General features: G+C 38.2%; 1 protein-coding gene and 2 long non-coding RNA genes across 5 annotated transcripts; 1 reads left to right on the top strand and 2 right to left on the bottom strand.

Moving 5' to 3' along the window:
* Positions 1–415: 415 nt before the first annotated feature.
* Positions 416–781, bottom strand: LOC149610199 (uncharacterized). Its single transcript, XR_016376606.1, has 2 exons — positions 700–781; positions 416–468 (listed from the first exon to the last, which is right to left on the bottom strand). It is a non-coding gene; the product is annotated as an uncharacterized LOC149610199 (long non-coding RNA).
* On the top strand, positions 465–8071 carry LOC149610198 (uncharacterized). Its single transcript, XM_089859032.1, has 4 exons — positions 465–1010; positions 1094–1300; positions 4714–5588; positions 5656–8071. Exons 3-4 carry the CDS (start codon positions 5485–5487, stop codon positions 5948–5950), a joined length of 399 nt encoding a protein of 132 aa, XP_089715158.1. The 5' UTR covers positions 465–1010; positions 1094–1300; positions 4714–5484; the 3' UTR covers positions 5951–8071.
* On the bottom strand, positions 6680–19358 carry LOC149610197 (uncharacterized). 3 transcript variants are annotated; one of them, XR_016376600.1, is made up of 4 exons: positions 18810–19358; positions 17405–17484; positions 14142–14223; positions 6680–6809 (listed from the first exon to the last, which is right to left on the bottom strand). It is a non-coding gene; the product is annotated as an uncharacterized LOC149610197 (long non-coding RNA). The 3 variants fall into 3 exon arrangements; XR_016376598.1 differs by lacking the exon at positions 18810–19358 and adding an exon at positions 17946–18505; XR_016376599.1 differs by lacking the exon at positions 18810–19358 and having other exon boundaries at positions 17405–18505.

The raw sequence follows: 19358 nt of genomic DNA, 5'->3' as shown, positions 1-19358 counted from the left end.
GTATTAGATTATACAAGATTTTACCAGATTGTCTAGTAGCCCATAATTAATTAGTTTTACCTCAAGAAGCCAAGGAACGCTTTCGCTGTAACGTTTGAAGCTAGCGCACATGTCTGGGAAACTAACCTTAGTATTATTGTCCATTGTCATTACTGGAGGTAAGACTAGCATCTCTCGCGATTGAACCATTTTAGGGGGGCAAAGCAAGGAGAGAGAGATATATTTAACCAGCTATTTCTGATAGCATTTTGACGTGTATTGCAACCCGATTATTTATTCTTACAGGACACCCTCTTTATGGGGCGGCTAAACCTATAGCATCTTCTTTCTTCATTACTTTTTTATTTTACTAATTTTCTAATTAAGAACAGGAATAATTAGGCCAAAAACAAGCAAAGATTTTGGAATATGTTACACTTTTAATTTCAGAACTTTTATTTGATCTAGATCAACGTAAAACTGGGTCCCCTGTAAAATGAATTAACTTTCATAGGAATTAGTTTAATTATAGACTACTGGCGGTAGAGAGGGGCGTAGACTGTGTATCCCTCCATCTGGGCGCGTTCTTGTAAGAGGGGATACTGTGCGCTCCCAGTAGGCGGATGACACTGAGCTAAGAGATAGAAGGGTATGACGTTTGCATACGTAGTACTGCCATTACTCTATTATGATTTCAGGTTTCGACCTAAATGGACAAACATGTTTATAGGGTGGTTTTTCCAGCTATAGGAATCCATAAACTCCAGTACCACTTTTTAAAAGTGGAGAAAAGTGTTTTGGGCTGTTTTGAAGACATTAGTAAATTATAATTAACTAAATTATTAATTATATTAGAAAATAGAAACAATAAAATTGAAACGCACGCTCCCGCCATATTTTGAAGTCTGCCTAACTTCAGCAGCGCCATCTAGTGGTCTATGTTTGCACCAAAATAAGCCTATTCAATCTGGGTTCTTTTGGAGCGATTTCCTGGGAACGAGATGCTGCGATTTTCTGTGCGATTTTTGCTGGTAAATATTTTGATTTTATTTATATTTTAAGGGTTAATTTTGATTAAATAACAAAGTTTTATCGCAACCGATCGGAAATTAAGCGTTGGAAGTGGAAAATTTATGGTCAACCGTGCCAAAATACGTTTGTTAATTACGACCAAGGCTTACGGGAGTAACGGGACCACGTTGGTTGGCACCACTGGACACTGGTTGGTGCTACTATTACCAAGGCTTACGGGACCACGTTGGCATCACGGATTCAAGGAAGCTGTTGCCTCTTTCAGTAGTGGTATAAGAGATCTTTCCAGGTAAATATTTTATTTATATTTTAAGGGCTAATTTAGATTAAATACCAAAGTTTTATCGCAACCGAATGGAAATTAAGTGTTACAAATGGAAAATGTATCTTAACCGTGCCAAATAGGTTTGTTAATTACGACCATAGTCTGTTTGAAGAAAACATAGCCTTAGTTGATTTTATATATTGGTTACCAAACATAATGGTAGTTCTAAATAACTAATGCACTTTTGTTGCTTTGGTTATTGGCTGTATATTGCCCTTAACTGAAGCGAGTAGAAAACTTTAACGGCAGATGTATTAACACCGAAGTGAGGTTTTTAACTTAAGTAACTGTAGTTCTCTAAAATGTTTTCAATTAACAAATCTATTGGTGTAAATATGGGTGTCTAGGGCGGAAAGAAGCACAGGACACATTGTCCAATAACATTTTAAAATGTCCCATACTATTTTTAAAAACTAAGGGGGTCACTGGCCAGTTTGACCAATGAATTTTCCCAAAGTTTTGATAGCTTAACCATGAACACGCGATACTATTTTTGCACACTCTAGTGGACAACAAGGAGTTAAGTTGTTTTTGTCCTTTGAGTATGTTATACTCCTATTTGCCCCCCCCCCATCCAACCATATTAGAAACCCAGGGTTACGAGGAATAGCATTACACTAAACTACTTTGGGGGTTCATAACTCTGGTTCTACTAGAGATATGTGGGTGTCCTTTGGCTATGTTATAGTCCTATTTGCCCCCTCCAATCCCACCGTAATTACACCCAACTATGAAGGCTCATAACTGTAGTTCTACTAGAGATATGGGGGTGTCCTTTGACTATGTTATAGTCCGTTTTGCCCCCCCCCACCATCCCACCATAATTACACCCAACTTTGAAGGCTCATAACTCTGGTTCTATTAGAGGTATGGGGGTGTCCTTTGGCTATGTTATAGTCCTATTTGCCCCCCCCAATCCCACCGTAATTACACCCAACTATGAAGGCTCATAACTGTAGTTCTACTAGAGATATGGGGGTGTCCTTTGACTATGTTATAGTCCGTTTTGCCCCCCCACCATCCCACCATAATTACACCCAACTTTGAAGGCTCATAACTCTGGTTCTATTAGAGGTATGGGGGTGTCCTTTGGCTATGTTATAGTCCTATTTGCCCCCCCCCCCACCAATCCCACCGTAATTACACCCAACTATGAAGGCTCATAACTGTAGTTCTACTAGAAATATGGGGGTATCCTTTGACTATGTTATAGTCCGTTTTGTCCCCCCCCCCATCCCACCAAACATACCCCCTCGATAGGAATAGCATTCCACCCAACTTTGGGGGTTTGTAACTCTGGTTCTACTAGAGATATGTGGGTGTCCTTTGACTATGTTATAGTCCGTTTTGCCCCCCCCCACCATCCCACCATAATTACACCCAACTTTGAAGGCTCATAACTCTGGTTCTATTAGAGGTATGGGGGTTTCCTTTGGCTATGTTATAGTCCTATTTGCCCCCCCCAATCCCACCGTAATTACACCCAACTATGAAGGCTCATAACTGTAGTTCTACTAGAGATATGGGGGTGTCCTTTGACTTATGTTATAGTCCTATTTGCCCCCCTCCAATCCCACCGTAATTACACCCAACTATGAAGGCTCATAACTGTAGTTCTACTAGAGATATGGGGGTGTCCTTTGACTATGTTATAGTCCGTTTTGCCCCCCCCCACCATCCCACCATAATTACACCCAACTTTGAAGGCTCATAACTCTGGTTCTATTAGAGGTATGGGGGTGTCCTTTGGCTATGTTATAGTCCTATTTGCCCCCCCCCAATCCCACCGTAATTACACCCAACTATAAAGGCTCATAACTGTAGTTCTACTAGAGATATGGGGGTGTCCTTTGACTATGTTATAGTCTGTTTTGCCCCCCCCGCCCATCCCACCAAACATACCCCCTCGATAGGAATAGCATTCCACCCAACTTTGGGGGTTTGTAACTCTGGTTCTACTAGAGATATGGGGGTGTCCTTGACTATGTTATAGTCCGTTTTGCCCCCCCACCATCCCACCATAATTACACCCAACTTTGAAGGCTCATAACTCTGGTTCTATTAGAGGTATGGGGGTGTCCTTTGGCTATGTTATAGTCCTATTTGCCCCCCCAATCCCACCGTAATTACACCCAACTATGAAGGCTCATAACTGTAGTTCTACTAGAGATATGGGGGTGTCCTTTGACTATGTTATAGTCCGTTTTGCCCCCCCACCATCCCACCATAATTACACCCAACTTTGAAGGCTCATAACTCTGGTTCTATTAGAGGTATGGGGGTGTCCTTTGGCTATGTTATAGTCCTATTTGCCCCCCTCCAATCCCACCGTAATTACACCCAACTATGAAGGCTCATAACTGTAGTTCTACTAGAGATATGGGGGTGTCCTTTGACTATGTTATAGTCCGTTTTGCCCCCCCGCCCATCCCACCAAACATACCCCCTCGATAGGAATAGCATTCCACCCAACTTTGGGGGTTTGTAACTCTGGTTCTACTAGAGATATGGGGGTGTCCTTTGACTATGTTATAGTCCGTTTTGCCCCCCCCCCGCCCATCCCACCAAACTTACCCCCTCGATAGGAATAGCATTCCACCCAACTTTGGGGGTTTGTAACTCTGGTTCTACTAGAGATATGGGGGTGTCCTTTGACTATGTTACAGTCCGTTTTGCCCCCCCCGCCCATCTCACCAAACATACCCCCTCGATAGGAATAGCATTCCACCCAACTTTGGGGGTTTGTAACTCTGGTTCTACTAGAGATATGGGGGTATCCTTTGACTATGTTATAGTCCGTTTTGCCCCCCCTCGCCCATCCCACCAAACATACCCCCTCGATAGGAATAGCATTCCACCCAACTTTGGGGGTTTGTAACTCTGGTTCTACTAGAGATATGGGGGTGTCCTTTGACTATGTTATAGTCCGTTTTGCCCCCCCCCCCCGCCGATCCCACCAAACATACCCCCTCGATAGGAATAGCATTCCACCCAACTGGGGGGATTTATAACTGTGGTTCCAGAGATATGGGGGTGTCCTTTGACTATGTTATAGTCCTGTTTGTCCCATCCCACCATAATTACACCCAACTTTGAAGGCTCATAACTGTGGTTCTACTAGAGATACGCGGAGTTTTTGTACACACTAGTGGACAATGTCCTATAAATTTTCTAGTCGAAGGAGGGGACAGATGTTCTATATGAAAGTTTCCTCATTTCCGGCCCTGTGGGTGTCAAGCCCATTTGTTTTCACCCTAACATTTGTTACAAGTTAGCCGTATCCAAATGGCTTCTTGGAAAAAATTTAGAAGTTTATTTTGATAATAATTTTAATTTTGTATTAGATTGTTTGAATTGAACAGGTTTTATTTTTTTAGCTATCATCTGTTTCCAAAGGAGAAATTTATGTTGGATTCTAGAATGAATTATTATTATTTGACAAAATACACCCTATATTAATCAGGTCAATGAACCCATTACAATTCCGGGTATACACTTTGATTTTATCCGTTGAAACTGAATCTCACTAGGAAAACAATTTAGATATTTTAGGCTCTCAGTGAAGTAATAAAATCTTAATAATAGTAATTTTAGCAATATTAACAGGACAATTCCATTCTCAATTCAGGTCTACACTGTGATTTTATCCGTTTAAAGGGAATCTCATTAGCAAAAAAGACTATTTCTACAGCCTGTAACATTGTAGGCAATTATTGGGGTATTTAGTTTATTATTTATTATTATATTTATTCTTAGAAGGAAAGAGCTTGTGTCCTTCTCTTTTTAGGGATTTTTTTTTCGCCAGGACATGAATAAAAAGCTGAAATATGGAATAGGTGAAAACTGGTCCTAGCCCTCCCTTTTAAGAATAATGAACGCGTAATCAGGATTTTAAGGGTGAGATTCCCTTTGCGGTATTAAGGCATCTAGTTTATGATTTTAATTATAAATATTTTTAGGGGAAAAGCGTTTGGCAACTCGTTGAGGGAGTTTTGTAGGATCTAAATAAATTTATGATTTATGTTTAAGGTAGAAGGTTGCTTATACGCTTTGTCCTTTAAAAATAAACACGATTTTGAGCGGGTTTAAATCAAGGCTTAGGTTTTTATGGTATTATTTTACTTCCCCATACTAAGGTATTGAGTTTAATGTTAGGAGTGTGCTATTTATGTCAAATAATAATAATTTGTCTTCTGCCCGAACATTTTACGTTACATCATGCAAGAATATTCAAGTGGATTTTCATATTAAGGTAATTTAATTTGAAATTATGCATGTTCCATTTTCTCTAAATATTAATAAGAATTTCTCTTGCGCAGAAACATTCTCTCGAGTGGAGGAATTCAATCATCGAGCGGAGGAATTCAATCATCGAGCGGAGGAATTCAATCATCGAGCGGAGGAATTCAATCATCGAGCGGAGGAATTCAATCATCGAGCGGAGGAATTCAATCATCGAGCGGAGGAATTCAATCATCGAGCGGAGGAATTCAATCATCGAGCGGAGGAATTCAATCATCGAGCGGAGGAATTCAATCATCGAGCGGAGGAATTCAATCATCGAGCGGAGGACTTCAATCATCGAGTGGACTTTCATTGGAAATCCCATGCTAAGGACGAAGTTTCCTTGTTTTGGGGGCTCCACAGCGGGCTTTAGTTTAAATTTAATAATTCCCGAGTAGAACAGGGACTTGTTAAATTTAAATTGGGCTCGCAAGGCTTACTTTGGGGGTGGTAGCTTAAGTTTAAAATTTAAGTTTCGATATTGGGGAAGGAACAAAAATAGTCGAAAAACACTTAGGGTAGTTTTTTTGACCTTTTTTATGCTTATTTTATTGTTTTTTTAATAATTTTTTTATTTTTTAATAAATTTTTCATAAAAAAATTTTTTTTTTTGGAAAATTTTTTTTTAATGTATTTTTCACTTGGTTTTTAAGGAAAAAGCTTAAAAAAAGGGGTCAAAAATATCCCCCTAAGTCCAGAGAAAAAAAAACTGAAACCAAGTCTAGTATGTAAAAAATTCAAGAAAAGAAAGAACGAGGTTTAAGGCAAAATTTATTGAATAAAAACAAAAAAAAAACGATGTGTTTACAAAAATTTCGAACAAAAAAAATATTAATGAGTTTTGTAAGTTAAAGTTTGAACACAAAAAAAAATAATAAGTAGTTACAAATAAAATTTGCAAGCAAAAAAATTAAGTTAAGTGTTTACATGAAAATATTGCAAGTAAAAAAGATGTATTTTTTGTCTTCTAGCTTCGATGATTTCCTCCATATCTTTATGTCAGCGCTAAGAGAAAGAGCAAGTCCAGAAGACATCATGTAACGTGAATCCAACGAAGATTGTCATCAGGAATGATACATAGCGAGTCCAGAACAGCTTCGTCTTGCGTCAATCGGAACAAAGGATGTCATCTGGAAGGATAAGTCTCGGAATGACCAGCGACAGAAAAATCCAAGAAAGTCATCCACATCTATAAATTAAAACATATTAATAACACATATTAAACTATTGCCTACTATCAAAGTAATCTCGTAGATTTAAATAATTTAAGAAAAGCGTGTCCTTAATTAAGAAACTGGCTACCAAAATTATAAACCGAGACGAACTACACCAACTAATTGCCACCCTAAATTAAAGAAAGTTGTCTACCGTGAATTCCACCCCGAATTAAATAAATACTCTCGCTAGCTAATTCCCAAAATTGTATAGAAAATAGCTTTAAGAAAAGCGGCCCTTTATTTAAAATCAAATTATGTAACTCAATAATGAAAATGATTTTAAACATCCCCTAAACTAATTTCGGAAAAACTTGCCATTCATTTATTTTAAATTACGCAGCTTAATAATGAAATTAATTTAAAATATCCCCTAAATTAATTTTAGGAAAACCTGAAATTTATTTAAACTAAATTGCTTGCCCCTTTTAATAGAATAATAATTTAAAAGATTGCCTAAATTAATTTTAGGAAAACCTGAAATTTATTTAAACTAAATTGCTTGCCCCTTTTAATAGAATAATAATTTAAAATATCTTCAATTTTAGGAAAACCCTTATTTAAACTATTCCCACAGATAGAACCCATAAACAAAAACTTGAGTTGAAATTGGACAAGGCTGAACTTAGGCTTAGGGCAAACGTCCACGTGTCTTAAAACTATCTCTGCGGGACTTGATTTTCGAAAATCTGTCGCTTTAGCTCTATATTAATTAATAATAGCCCCTAAACTAATTTTAAGAAAACCTTCCATTTATTTTAAAACTATTCCCACAGACAGTATCCGTAAAATAACTAGAGTTTAATAAGACTCGGCTTAATTTAGGCTTAGGGTCCTCGTGTTTTAAAATTCTCTCGGCGGGACATGATTTCCGAAAAACCGTCGCGTTATCTCTAAATTAATTACGTACCCCGTTTAATAGTTTATAATAATAGCCCCTTAGCTAATTTTAGGAAAACCTTCCATTTATTTTAAAACTATTCCCACATACAGTATCCGTAAAATAACTAGAGTTTGATAAGACACGGCTTAATTTAGGCTTAGGGTCCTCGTGTTTTAAAATTCTCTCGGCGGGACATGATTTCCGAAAATCTGTCGCGTTATCTCTAAACTAATTACGTACCCCGTTTAAACTAATTATTAAGGAATTCTCTCTTGTCCAAGATCTTGTTGTAAAATTTTATTTATGGTACTTGATTTTTAATAAATAAATAAAATTCACTAACATTTAACACAACCTAAATAATTTAAATACTTGAAATAAAATAAATAATTTAAGGGGAGCTAGATGAGTTTGGATTATTGTAAAGTTTACGCTTACGGACTGTTAAAGCACCACGAGGCGAAGCAATGGCTGCCAAGTAAGTTGAAGAGCGTCGAATTCAGCTTGCGTCCTCGGCAAAAACGTTGAGCGAAATGGCAGAGCTATCAAGAATCGACCTTAAAAGCCGGGATCACGATCAGCTGGGCTGCGAAGGTTTTTCCAAGCGACCTCCACGACGGCTTCCAGGCAAAGAATGAGCCGTCTGACCTCGACGGCTTCCAGGCAAAGAATGAGCCGTCTGACCTCGACGGCTTCCAGGCAAAGAATGAGCCGTCTGACCTCGACGGCTTCCAGGCAACGAAATAGCCGTCTGACCTTTGCCTGCAACCAAATACATTTCCAACGTCGGGGGGCGCTAAAAGCTCCTATGCGCGGACTCGGGTGCGCCATACCCCGGGCACGAAATCCAAATAGCTGAACACTGCTAGGCCTATTTGAATGAACGCTAGGCCTAAATGAATGAACGCTAGGCCTAAATGAATGAACGCTAGGCCTAAATGAATGAATGAACGCTAGGCCTAACTGAATGGACAATCATTACCTATTACCATTAACATCTGTCGTGACGTCACAAGTCAATTACCTCGTTGACGTCATAGCTGACGTCACCGGATATGACGTCATGACACGTCACCGGATATGACGTCATGACACGTCACCGGATATGACGTCATGACACGTCACCGGATATGACGTCATGACACGTCACCGGATATGACGTCATAGCAAAAATTTACCATGCTTTAGATGTCAGTAAATACGTAACTACGTACACAGCACCCCTAGCGGCAATTTATGAACTATCTATTGCTTACACGAATGTCTAGCAGAATTTTATCATGTTTTAGATGTCAGTAAATACGTAACTACGTATACAGCGCCCCTAGTGGCAAATGTGTTAATTCTTAATAATAACCCATAGCCCCTAAGTAATCCCAAATCCCTATCCCGTTTAAAATCACTAACGAGGTTTTAGTGAGTAGCCCCTCGATAATTACTCGTAATCCAGACGCAACCTTTAATCCGTTCACTACCACACACATAAGCAAACACACAGTTATGTAACCAGCACTAGTTAAAGCATTAGTTTGTTTGTTTTACGTGGCTGCTACGACACGCTTCAGTGCAATGCTCTTCGAATAAAATCATTCATTATAACTTTGAAACTGTATTCAAAATATTCATACTCGACTGACGGCTCTACTATGTTGAGCAAGCACTTTAATCATACTCTAATTCAGAGGTATGAAGCGAGTTTCTATACCTTAGTAAGCTTACAAGTAAAAATAAATTTATCAGGCAGACTTATAAATATTAATTCAATATTTTATTTCGAAATCTATTCCATTTGATACATTCGGAATTAATAAAAATTTGTAATTAAAATACTTTTCAAAAATGTGGTAATCATTCATTATAACTTTGGCTAGTCTTTTATTCTTTTTATTATTTGACGCCATAACTATGATTAATAAGCTTATAAATAGAAATAATTTTATCAAATAATATTTTATAAATATTAATGCAAGTTTTTATTTTGAAATATTTTTCATTGATACATTAGATTTTATTAAAAAGATTAATAATGAAAATAATAAGAATATTTTTATAAACGCGCAACTTCCGAGTGTTGAGTCCAGGTACTGAAAATAATAAGAAAATTTCTATTATTAACAAATTTTAATCGGCTTAGAATTTCCACTGTTTTCCCACGCCAATATCCTACGGTGGAAAACGAGGTTGTTAGGATGGAAAACCAGGGTATTTGGTGGCAAAACGTAGCCCTTTTGCGTCCAGATAGGAAGCGCGTAAAGTCACTGAGTGTTGAAAAATTAGGAAAGTAATTTGCGCGTTTTTATGGAATAAGTTAATTGTTAAAATTAAAATTGCATAAATATTATTAACCATGTATAGATTAAGCGTATAAAAGAAATATGTAAGTGCAAGTGAACCACCCAACCTTGAATACAAAAATAACAGAAGTAAAAACCTTGAGCTTTCAATTTCTAAAGCGACCAACCCTAAATACAGGGTTCATACGAACATGGAAAACAGGGAAAACCTGGAAATATCAGGGAAATTGGTGTAGAGGACAAAAGTCAGGGAAAATGAAAATTTCTTCAAAAATCAGGGAAATATCAAGGAAAATGAAAATTTCTTCAAAAATCCGGGAAAATTAATTTTATTCCCAAAAAATCAGGGAAATTAAATAAAGTGAAACAAATACACTTCCGTGGGACCCATAATCTAATTTGGTTCACGAAAAAATCGATGTTAGTTGTCTCAGTGGAGAGAAATATATTTCTTCGGTGACTGGAATTCTGTATGTTGGTCCTGTCTAGATATGGTGATGTAGGTATGGTCTGGTAACCCTATTTGAAATTAAACCACTCCTCCAATGTAAAAAATGCACCTGGAAATTTATCAGAAGTACTCTGGAAAACCTGGAAATATCAGGGAAATTGACTTGGGAAATTTCGTATGAACCCTGAAATAGTAACAAAAATGCACCTTCGTATTTGTAAAACAAGCTTTGTTAATCTGTAATCCTGGAGAGCTTCTATCTCGAGCTAGCGAAAGGGGAACGTTCCCAAACCACGTCTATTTCTCCACAAATCGAGAAGAGTTTTAAAAGAAAGTACTAGCTTGTGGCCCCGGATATTACACTTATAACGTAAGTATATTTATTGAAATAAGGATTAAGGGTTCTAATTTTTTGTTAGAGTATCGATGGGCTATTCACTCTGATTTTCTTTACGGGTACCATGTTTTACCTTTGTTTTAAAAGATGCGCATCGAAGTACGGTACGATGTGGCTACTCTTACGAGCCCAGCCCTTGGGTCGTCTTGTTATAACTTCGTATTAAATTATTTGTTTAGATAACCCAGAGTTGCTAAATAATTACCTAGGAACTAAGACCAATTAATAAACAAAAATAACTACCCAACCATTGTTTCAGTCCGGTGGATGGATTTAAAAATATTACCTCTCCCAAGCAGCGCTTTTCTACACTGAGGCCAGAATGCGCGAGTGTTTAGCCCCTCGGTGACACTATAAACTACTTCAATCTCACTATTAAAATATACATTATCGAGGGGTCCGACATTTACACGAAATTCAGTACGCTTCTCGCGAAAACTTTGAAGAAATCAATAAATTACAAAATCAAGAAGAAATTCCGTACGCTTTTTTTTGGTATAGTCGGACCCCTCGTATATTGCACTTGATATGCCTCAAAACATAAAGATTTATAGCTAAAAATACCAATATGGCGACAAGGAATGAAGTAACGCCAGAATTGCCAGGAACGTTTGAATCAATACCGAACATCTGAAATTATAATAAGAACTTCCATCAAAATGAGATAAAGAATGGGTAGATTTTACTGATGACTAATATTTTTGTAGCACCCTAGGAGCGAAGGCACTCTGCGTTGCCCGTCAGCCCGTCGGGACATTTTTTATTACTTTTCACGCGGACATTATTCCATAAAGATGGGTTTTTAAATTTGTGGCCGCCATTTAAAAGATGGCCACAAATGGAACCCGAAAGACCTTTCAGCCCGTCTATAGGTTAAAGGAAACCAGTGTACTAAATATTTGCGAAATCGGGTGAAACGCGCGGACTTTGTTGCATAGAGAAGATTTTTTACATTACGGGGCGCCATTTATTAAGATGGGGGCGGATTGGAAAAATCTTTCTTAGTACGCGCCTACTACTTACGAGTAGCGTTCCTACAAATTTTCAGCCTTTTAGGGCAAGCAGTTTGGACTGGGCGTTGATTATCAGTCAGTTTTTCAGTCTGAACTTTGATTTATATATATATAGATAGATAAATAAATTAGTTCGTCCATGATAGAACTAAACTGAAATATTCATTAATTTGCTTGAACCGGCAAATAATAATGCTTGAACACGAAAGATTTGATTAAACAAAATTTCTAATAAATAAAATTTAAACAAGATGGGCCAAGGGCTGGGCTCATAATAGTAGCCACATCGTACCGTACTTAACAGGCGTACATAAAATTTACGTGAACAGCCCCTCGATGCGCTACTTTTAACTGTGCTAAAATCATTACCAGTAATCCTTACTTCAATAAATTTATTTATGTTATAATTGTAATAGTGCGACGCCAAGAGAAAACTTGAGTGAGTAGCCCCTCGATGCGCTACCCTTAACATTGCTAAAATGATTACCCTTAAGGCCATTATAAAAACGAGGTTTTAGCTTTAACAACGCTGAAATGATTACACACAAGTAACCCTTAATAGAATAACAGAAAGTTTTAGTGATTATCCCCTCGATGATCGAGTTATCTTTAACAGTGCTAAAATGATTACGTACTTAACGTTCAATTAATACACGTACAGAAACTTTTAATTTACAACTTATGCCTACGCATACTTATCGCATCTTAAAAATTTCTAACATGAACTTATGGCCAGAAGCGTTTGAAAGAGAAAGAATTCGGTAAAACACTCAATATTTGTAATATCCCGGTGCCTTAAGACCATTCCAAAAATAACATCAGTATATATTTTCTTTGCCTAGATTATAAATTCCCCTTGATTTCTTTCAATGTTGAAATAGGGGAGCGGTATTGAAAGCGTGAAATTGTATTGTGGACGGCGACGACGGGTGAGACGAATTTTAAAGGGAGAGTATATATAGCTTAACCTTACTATCACAATTCCCTTCATAAGTAGACGAACGAAAAATATCAACTCACCACAATTCTCTCCCTTTCACTTTCCCTTCAACGACTAACGAAAACTTTTATACAGCCAAAGGTGGGTATACTGGCACGACGGGGACAACAACAGGGCATGTCAAACTAAGAGCCTCACCCTAGATGTACGTCATACGATGTGGCTAAAAATACTTTAACGTACTTTTTCTTACTTGAGAAGTATTACCAGAAGTAAGATGAGACTGGAAGTGAAGAGCTCTAGCATTGGTAGTAGATCGTGGCACTAGTGAACAAATTTGAGGATTTTATGCCGCTTCCATCGCGCCTACACTAGAGAGACAAAAATTGGTCGAGTTCCAAAATATTTCCTACCCCCTTCCCCTCAACCCTAAGCCGCGGAACACGGACGCGGGCGCTTGAATCTAGTTCGGCCGTCTACCGCCACGAGCATCTGACGTTTTGGAGCGAAAACTCAGAAACCGATACCAGAGGGCTGTAGCTTGGGCGTAAGGAAACCAGCACTGTTTTCTTTTAGCGATCTTTAATTTTCTACTTTTTACAATTCTCTCTAAGCCTAACACTGTTCTTGAAACTTTACTTTTTAAAAACAACACAAAACCAAAAAACAGGCGACCGTACTCAACGGTCAAAAATCTACTCACTGACTTCTCGTGACCTTGCGCTATCACCTTTCTCACTAATACAGCCTATCTCATAAACTTATTACATATTGTTACAGGGCCAACCGTTGGTGTGCTATCAAGAATATCAGAAGTATATAATACTTCTCTTCGAGAGAAGTGTACCACAAAGCGGGTTAAGTGTAACGTCACTCTTCCCAACATCGGATCATTTAGAGCAAGGTTACTAAACCGTATCACATACATGATAAATAGTTCCCTCATCATTACTTTATCAGCCTTTAAATATTTGGCAAGACGCGCTTGTGTATTTTTGTCCCATGTCAAGACGAGGTTTGTGGGATGATTGCTGGGGATTTGGTGCCAAACAACTATAGAATTCACCTTACGGTGCGATGCCTATTTGTAGTTTGATGAGCGGGAAAGCAAACTAAAAGGGTGAGCCTCTGAATAATGACGTTACATAACTAAAGCATTAAGAGGATACAGAGTGTCATCCTTCTCCTATTATCCCCTTCTGAGAATATTCACTTTCGCCAAGTGAAGAATTTGGTTAGCTCAGTACTTGTAGTCTCATCTTACTTCTGGTATTACTACTGAAAGCTTATGCAGAGTTGAGAATATGTAAATCGAGTCCATGGTCTTACCTTTTTATGATGACGGCAGGAGGATGGGGGAGGGGATGAAGAGAAACGTCCAAACCGCGGTCCCCATCTCTTTAGATGGTTACTGAAAGAACGTGAAAAGGATCAAGATTGAACACTTACGCCCGTCTTTTCACAAACTAAATAAAGAATACATTTTTTAAATTAATTTTTGGGACCCTTTTACGAACTGAAAGAGCTTACCTTCCTCAATACACATATATTAATAATCTACACCTAGATTAGGCGGAAATACAACTCTCAAATCTAGTAATTCTCTATTGTGAATGTAATATTTTCCTTTGTGTTTAGCATATTTTTCAAGTTACTAATTTAATTACTATACCAGGGATAGATTTAATTTTAGAAGCAGGAATGGAGAACGGTTAGTATTTACTTCAGTCCGACTCATAGCCTAGTATAGAGCCCCTCCCTCCAACACGTAATTAAAAGTTTAAATTATCTACCATCTCTCGTTGTCCATACGGTAAGCGGTACGGTTTTTTCCTTATCGGACCGTGATCTTCAATGTTCTTCAATGTTAATTCCACGTTGAACCATTTTTGTACATCCAATATCAAATTCGTTTTTTTAAAACACGTCTTCGTATTCTTTAATCAGGGTCACCAGTTGTTGTTTTTCCTCTTCCTTAATTTTACAGTCCCTTAAGTTTATATCTTTCAGTACATTCGATGAGGCATCCGCTATAGACATGTTCGACGTATTCTTGTGATCTACGACTTGTTCAACGGTATCTAGGGTTCCAATTATGTAATTTTCCCGAAGCGCAATAGGTGCGAATCCAGTGTTCATTATGCGAATTGGTACCATAGAATTATCAGGTACAACCAGAGTTTTCCCAATCATCAACGAATTAGATGACTTAATTTCGCTAGTTGGTTCAACAACTCCACAACTAACACCCTGTGTTTGTTTTATATGTTGCGAGTCAATTGTGACGAGTCTTCCTTAGGTTAGGTGGAATATTAATATCTTCGGCAAGGGCTATGCGGCATACTGTAGTCGAGTGGATAGACCGGTTCATTGGTACTCGAATACGACCTATTTCAAAAGTTTTGTGTTTGAAGTTGAGTTGCACATCATTTTCATCCATGAAGTCACAACCTATGATGCATTCATTGACAAAGCCATCTGATACCACGAAATCCCAGATAACTTTTTCTTCGCCGATTCGTAGTTCAGCCCTGCACAAGCCCAGAATAGTAATGGCTTCCCCAGTGACAGTAAAAATCTTTTCCAATATTTCATCAGTCGGTTGAAGTAGGCCCAAACCTAAGTCTTGCATCATCGTAGAGCTTATGATAGTAATCGAAGAACCTGAATCGACTAGAGCTCGTGTCTTCTTGGCATTAATCTCCAATGGTATATGATACGTTATTCCCTTTTTTGCTTTCAGTTGGGCATTTCGAAATGGTCGCATGGGTTCGGTTTGGTCTCTTGTTCCTCCGTTCTTTTGAGTCGTCCGTCACGAATCTGGTCCTTGGCTCATATTCTCGTCGTCGTTGCTCAGCGTCCCGTCGCTCGTCAGATAATCGTTTGAAACAGTTTCTAGCGTAATGGCCGTTCCTTTCACAATAGTAGCAAGCTTCACGAGCAGGTGTAGCTTGCTGATAATAACCGCGGTAATCATTATTAATACCTTCTCTCGGGCGTGTTAAGTTTTGAGGCTGTATTTCGTTCCTTGGTGGATTTCTAGAGTACATGTCCAGTCTAATTTGACTTATCTCGTTAGTCAATTGAGACACCACATCTTTTAGCTTGCTGATTTCATTATTTCCAGCCCCAGATATACAATGCGGTTGGCTTTCAATCTTATCATACGTGTATATTGGTTTAAGTCCTGAAATGCTTGTAATCGTTTCGTGCTCGATAGAGCTTCCGCCATCGTACGTGGATTGGCTTGAAAAACTGCATCCTTCAGGCTTGGGTGTAAACCAAACACGTATTGCTCTAAGATGAGGGCTTCGCAGGCTTCTTCGTGAATTCCAGGAAAAGCGAGTACCACCAATCATATTAAATCTTGTGCATAATCGTCTAGATGTTCATTAGGCTCCTGCATACGCCCGCGGAATCCGGCCATAAAAACCCGTTGTCGTTCTGGTTCAACAAATGCTTCCTTCAAAGAAGTTGTCAGATGGTCATACGTATCTTTAGCATTTTGTGGTAAGAAATCGTATGTGTTGAACGCTCGTTTTGTGAGGAACGTAGGAAGAATACGCAATTTCTTGTCCTCGTCCCAGTCGCTAGCCAGGGCACAGACCTCAAAGTATTTGAGCCACAGGTTGAAGTCCACTTCGCCATCATATTTCTCTGGAGAAGCGACGGTATGAGTTCGCAGAATGGGTACTTTACCAGCGTTGTTGGCCATGTTAGTAGCACCGTTATTATTTTTTTTATAGTGACTAAGAAAAATGGGTTCGATACGGGAATATCTCACCGCTGTCACCAGAATGTAGCGTGGGCGTAAGGAAACCAGCACTGTTTTCTTTTAGCGATCTTTAATTTTCTACTTTTTACAATTCTCTCTAAGCCTAACACTGTTCTTGAAACTTTACTTTTTAAAAACAACACAAAACCAAAAAACAGGCGACCGTACTCAACGGTCAAAAATCTACTCACTGACTTCTCGTGACCTTGCGCTATCACCTTTCTCACTAATACAGCCTATCTCATAATCTTATTACATATTGTTACAGGGCCAACCGTTGGTGTGCTATCAAGAATATCAGAAGTATATAATACTTCTCTTCGAGAGAAGTGTACCACAAAGCGGGGTAAGTGTAACGTCACTCTTCCCAACATCGGATCATTTAGAGCAAGGTTACTAAACCGTATCACATACATGATAAATAGTTCCCTCATCATTACTTTATCAGCCTTTAAATATTTGGCAAGACGCGCTTGTGTATTTTTGTCCCATGTCAAGACGAGGTTTGTGGGATGATTGCTGGGGATTTGGTGCCAAACAACTATAGAATTCACCTTACGGTGCGATGCCTATTTGTAGTTTGATGAGCGGGAAAGCAAACTAAAAGGGTGAGCCTCTGAATAATGACGTTACATAACTAAAGCATTAAGAGGATACAGAGTGTCATCCTTCTCCTATTATCCCCTTCTGAGAATATTCACTTTCGCCAAGTGAAGAATTTGGTTAGCTCAGTACTTGTAGTCTCATCTTACTTCTGGCATTACTACTGAAAGCTTATGCAGAGTTGAGAATATGTAAATCGAGTCCATGGTCTTACCTTTTTATGATGACGGCAGGAGGATGGGGGGGGATGAAGAGAAACGTCCAAACCGCGGTCCCCATCTCTTTAGATGGTTACTGAAAGAACGTGAAAAGGATCAAGATTAAACACTTACGCCCGTCTTTTCACAAACTAAATAAAGAATACATTTTTTAAATTAATTTTTGGGACCCTTTTACGAACTGAAAGAGCTTACCTTCCTCAATACACATATATTAATAATCTACACCTAGATTAGGCGGAAATACAACTCTCAAATCTAGTAATTCTCTATTGTGAATGTAATATTTTCCTTTGTGTTTAGCATATTTTTCAAGTTACTAATTTAATTACTATACCAGGGATAGATTTAATTTTAGAAGCAGGAATGGAGAACGGTTAGTATTTACTTCAGTCCGACTCATAGCCTAGTATAGAGCCCCTCCCTCCAACACGTAATTAAAAGTTTAAATTATCTTATAGGCTCACTGATTTAAAGTACGTTTTGATGACGTTGCTGACGGGGAAGGCGAAAAATACGTAACTCAGTCCTTTTTACCTCTGTCGCTCTGACCGCCTCTTCTTTCATACCCTTCCGTCCCGTGGAAGGGGGTCCGTTTTTAATCGTTATTTTATTTTTTATTAATAGTAAATTATGGTTCTTAGATAAAGGTAACGGTTTTTTACTCTTTCCCTACACCAAAAACTCTACTAGATAAGTTTTTAAAATGGATTAAAGATTGTGGGAGGGTCGAGTTAACGCCCGATAAAATTAAAAAAAATATCACTACAAGTGCAGTCAACACGTAATATAGGCGGCGTTGCTTCAAAGTCCTAAGCTAGCATGGAAAACCCGCTACAAGGTTGCTTTTTTCTTCTTGGCCCTCCTTGACAACTAAGTATAATCTAAAATTCTCGAAGAGAAGTATTATATACTTCTGATACAATATATTGTAAGACACCTCTCATTAGTTTCATTACATTTGGACCATTAGATCCAAAGATATTGTGGATTGAATACTGAATTTACAATTTTGACATTGAAAATTAACTTTTATTAAAAAAAAATCTATCGACTCTAAATGCTTGAATCTTTTTAATAGAATAGAATATATTGTGGCACACCATCATTTTGACTTTGGAAAATAATTTTTATAAGAAAAACTATCCACTCTAGAAGCTTGGACCCTTTTTTAGTATAATAAAACACGCCAAAACACACGTCTCATTAAAATTTCAGGTTATTCGGATGTATAGGACAAGGGGTCTGGTCAAAAAAGCTACCTCCTCCCATAGAACTTAATGTTAATTTTGGGTTCCTTTGAATAATCTTCAAAAGTCGCGCTTAAACATGTAAATCGAATTCTTTGAATAGTGCGCTACCACGAACTTTGTAGTGACGTCACATGCTCTTATCTCTTACCTTATTTTCAGGCGACCATATTGGCAGTCGCGAGACGTCGTCAGCTTGGACAATACAAATTCGGGACCCAATATTGACGTCACAGTTTTTCCCCCCTAGCTTCGTGGTAGCACTCTATGGGCTTCTATAGCGCGAGCAGCTTGCGTCGTGTTGCGCGTGATCGAGTGGGCTATGCTTTAGTAGGGAAGTTGTAGCCAAGGAGTACTAACTACATAGGAGTAGAATTGGTAGAAAACTGTGTGTGCTAGAAAAATTCTTATAAGGAACCCCGAATTAATAAACTGGTCCCACAGTCTATTTTTTTCAAAAACGATATTTAAGTGGTCCTTGGGACCAGTGACCCTAAATTTTGGAATAAATAAATTGGTCCGAGCAATTAATAAACTAGTTTTGGACTTGTAAACCTGTCTTATTTCCAACCCTGCTAGATATAGTGGTTTTTTTCATATAAAATGGAAATTATGGGTATGGGGTAACCCTCTTCTTACCAACTTGGATCTTTTTGAAATCCCAAAACTATACAAAACCTCAAAAAATTGAAAACTAACC

Source organism: Phalangium opilio, unplaced genomic scaffold (assembly GCF_054372755.1).
Source record: "Phalangium opilio isolate 3A_F unplaced genomic scaffold, DU_Popi_V2 ptg000329l_1, whole genome shotgun sequence".
NCBI classification, from domain to species: domain Eukaryota; kingdom Metazoa; phylum Arthropoda; class Arachnida; order Opiliones; family Phalangiidae; genus Phalangium; species Phalangium opilio.
Note: the sequence above shows the minus strand (reverse complement) of the source record. Positions and strands in the feature narration are given on the sequence as shown.

What these genes read in the sequence shown, in the direction of transcription:
- LOC149610198 (XM_089859032.1), top strand. Translation starts at nt 5,485, where the DNA reads ATGTTAGGAGTGTGCTATTTATGTCAAATAATAATAATTTGTCTTCTG. An exon ending in AAGTGGATTTTCATATTAAG is followed by an intron (nt 5,589 to 5,655) that starts GTAATTTAATTT and finishes TCTCTTGCGCAG; the next exon opens with AAACATTCTCTCGAGTGGAG.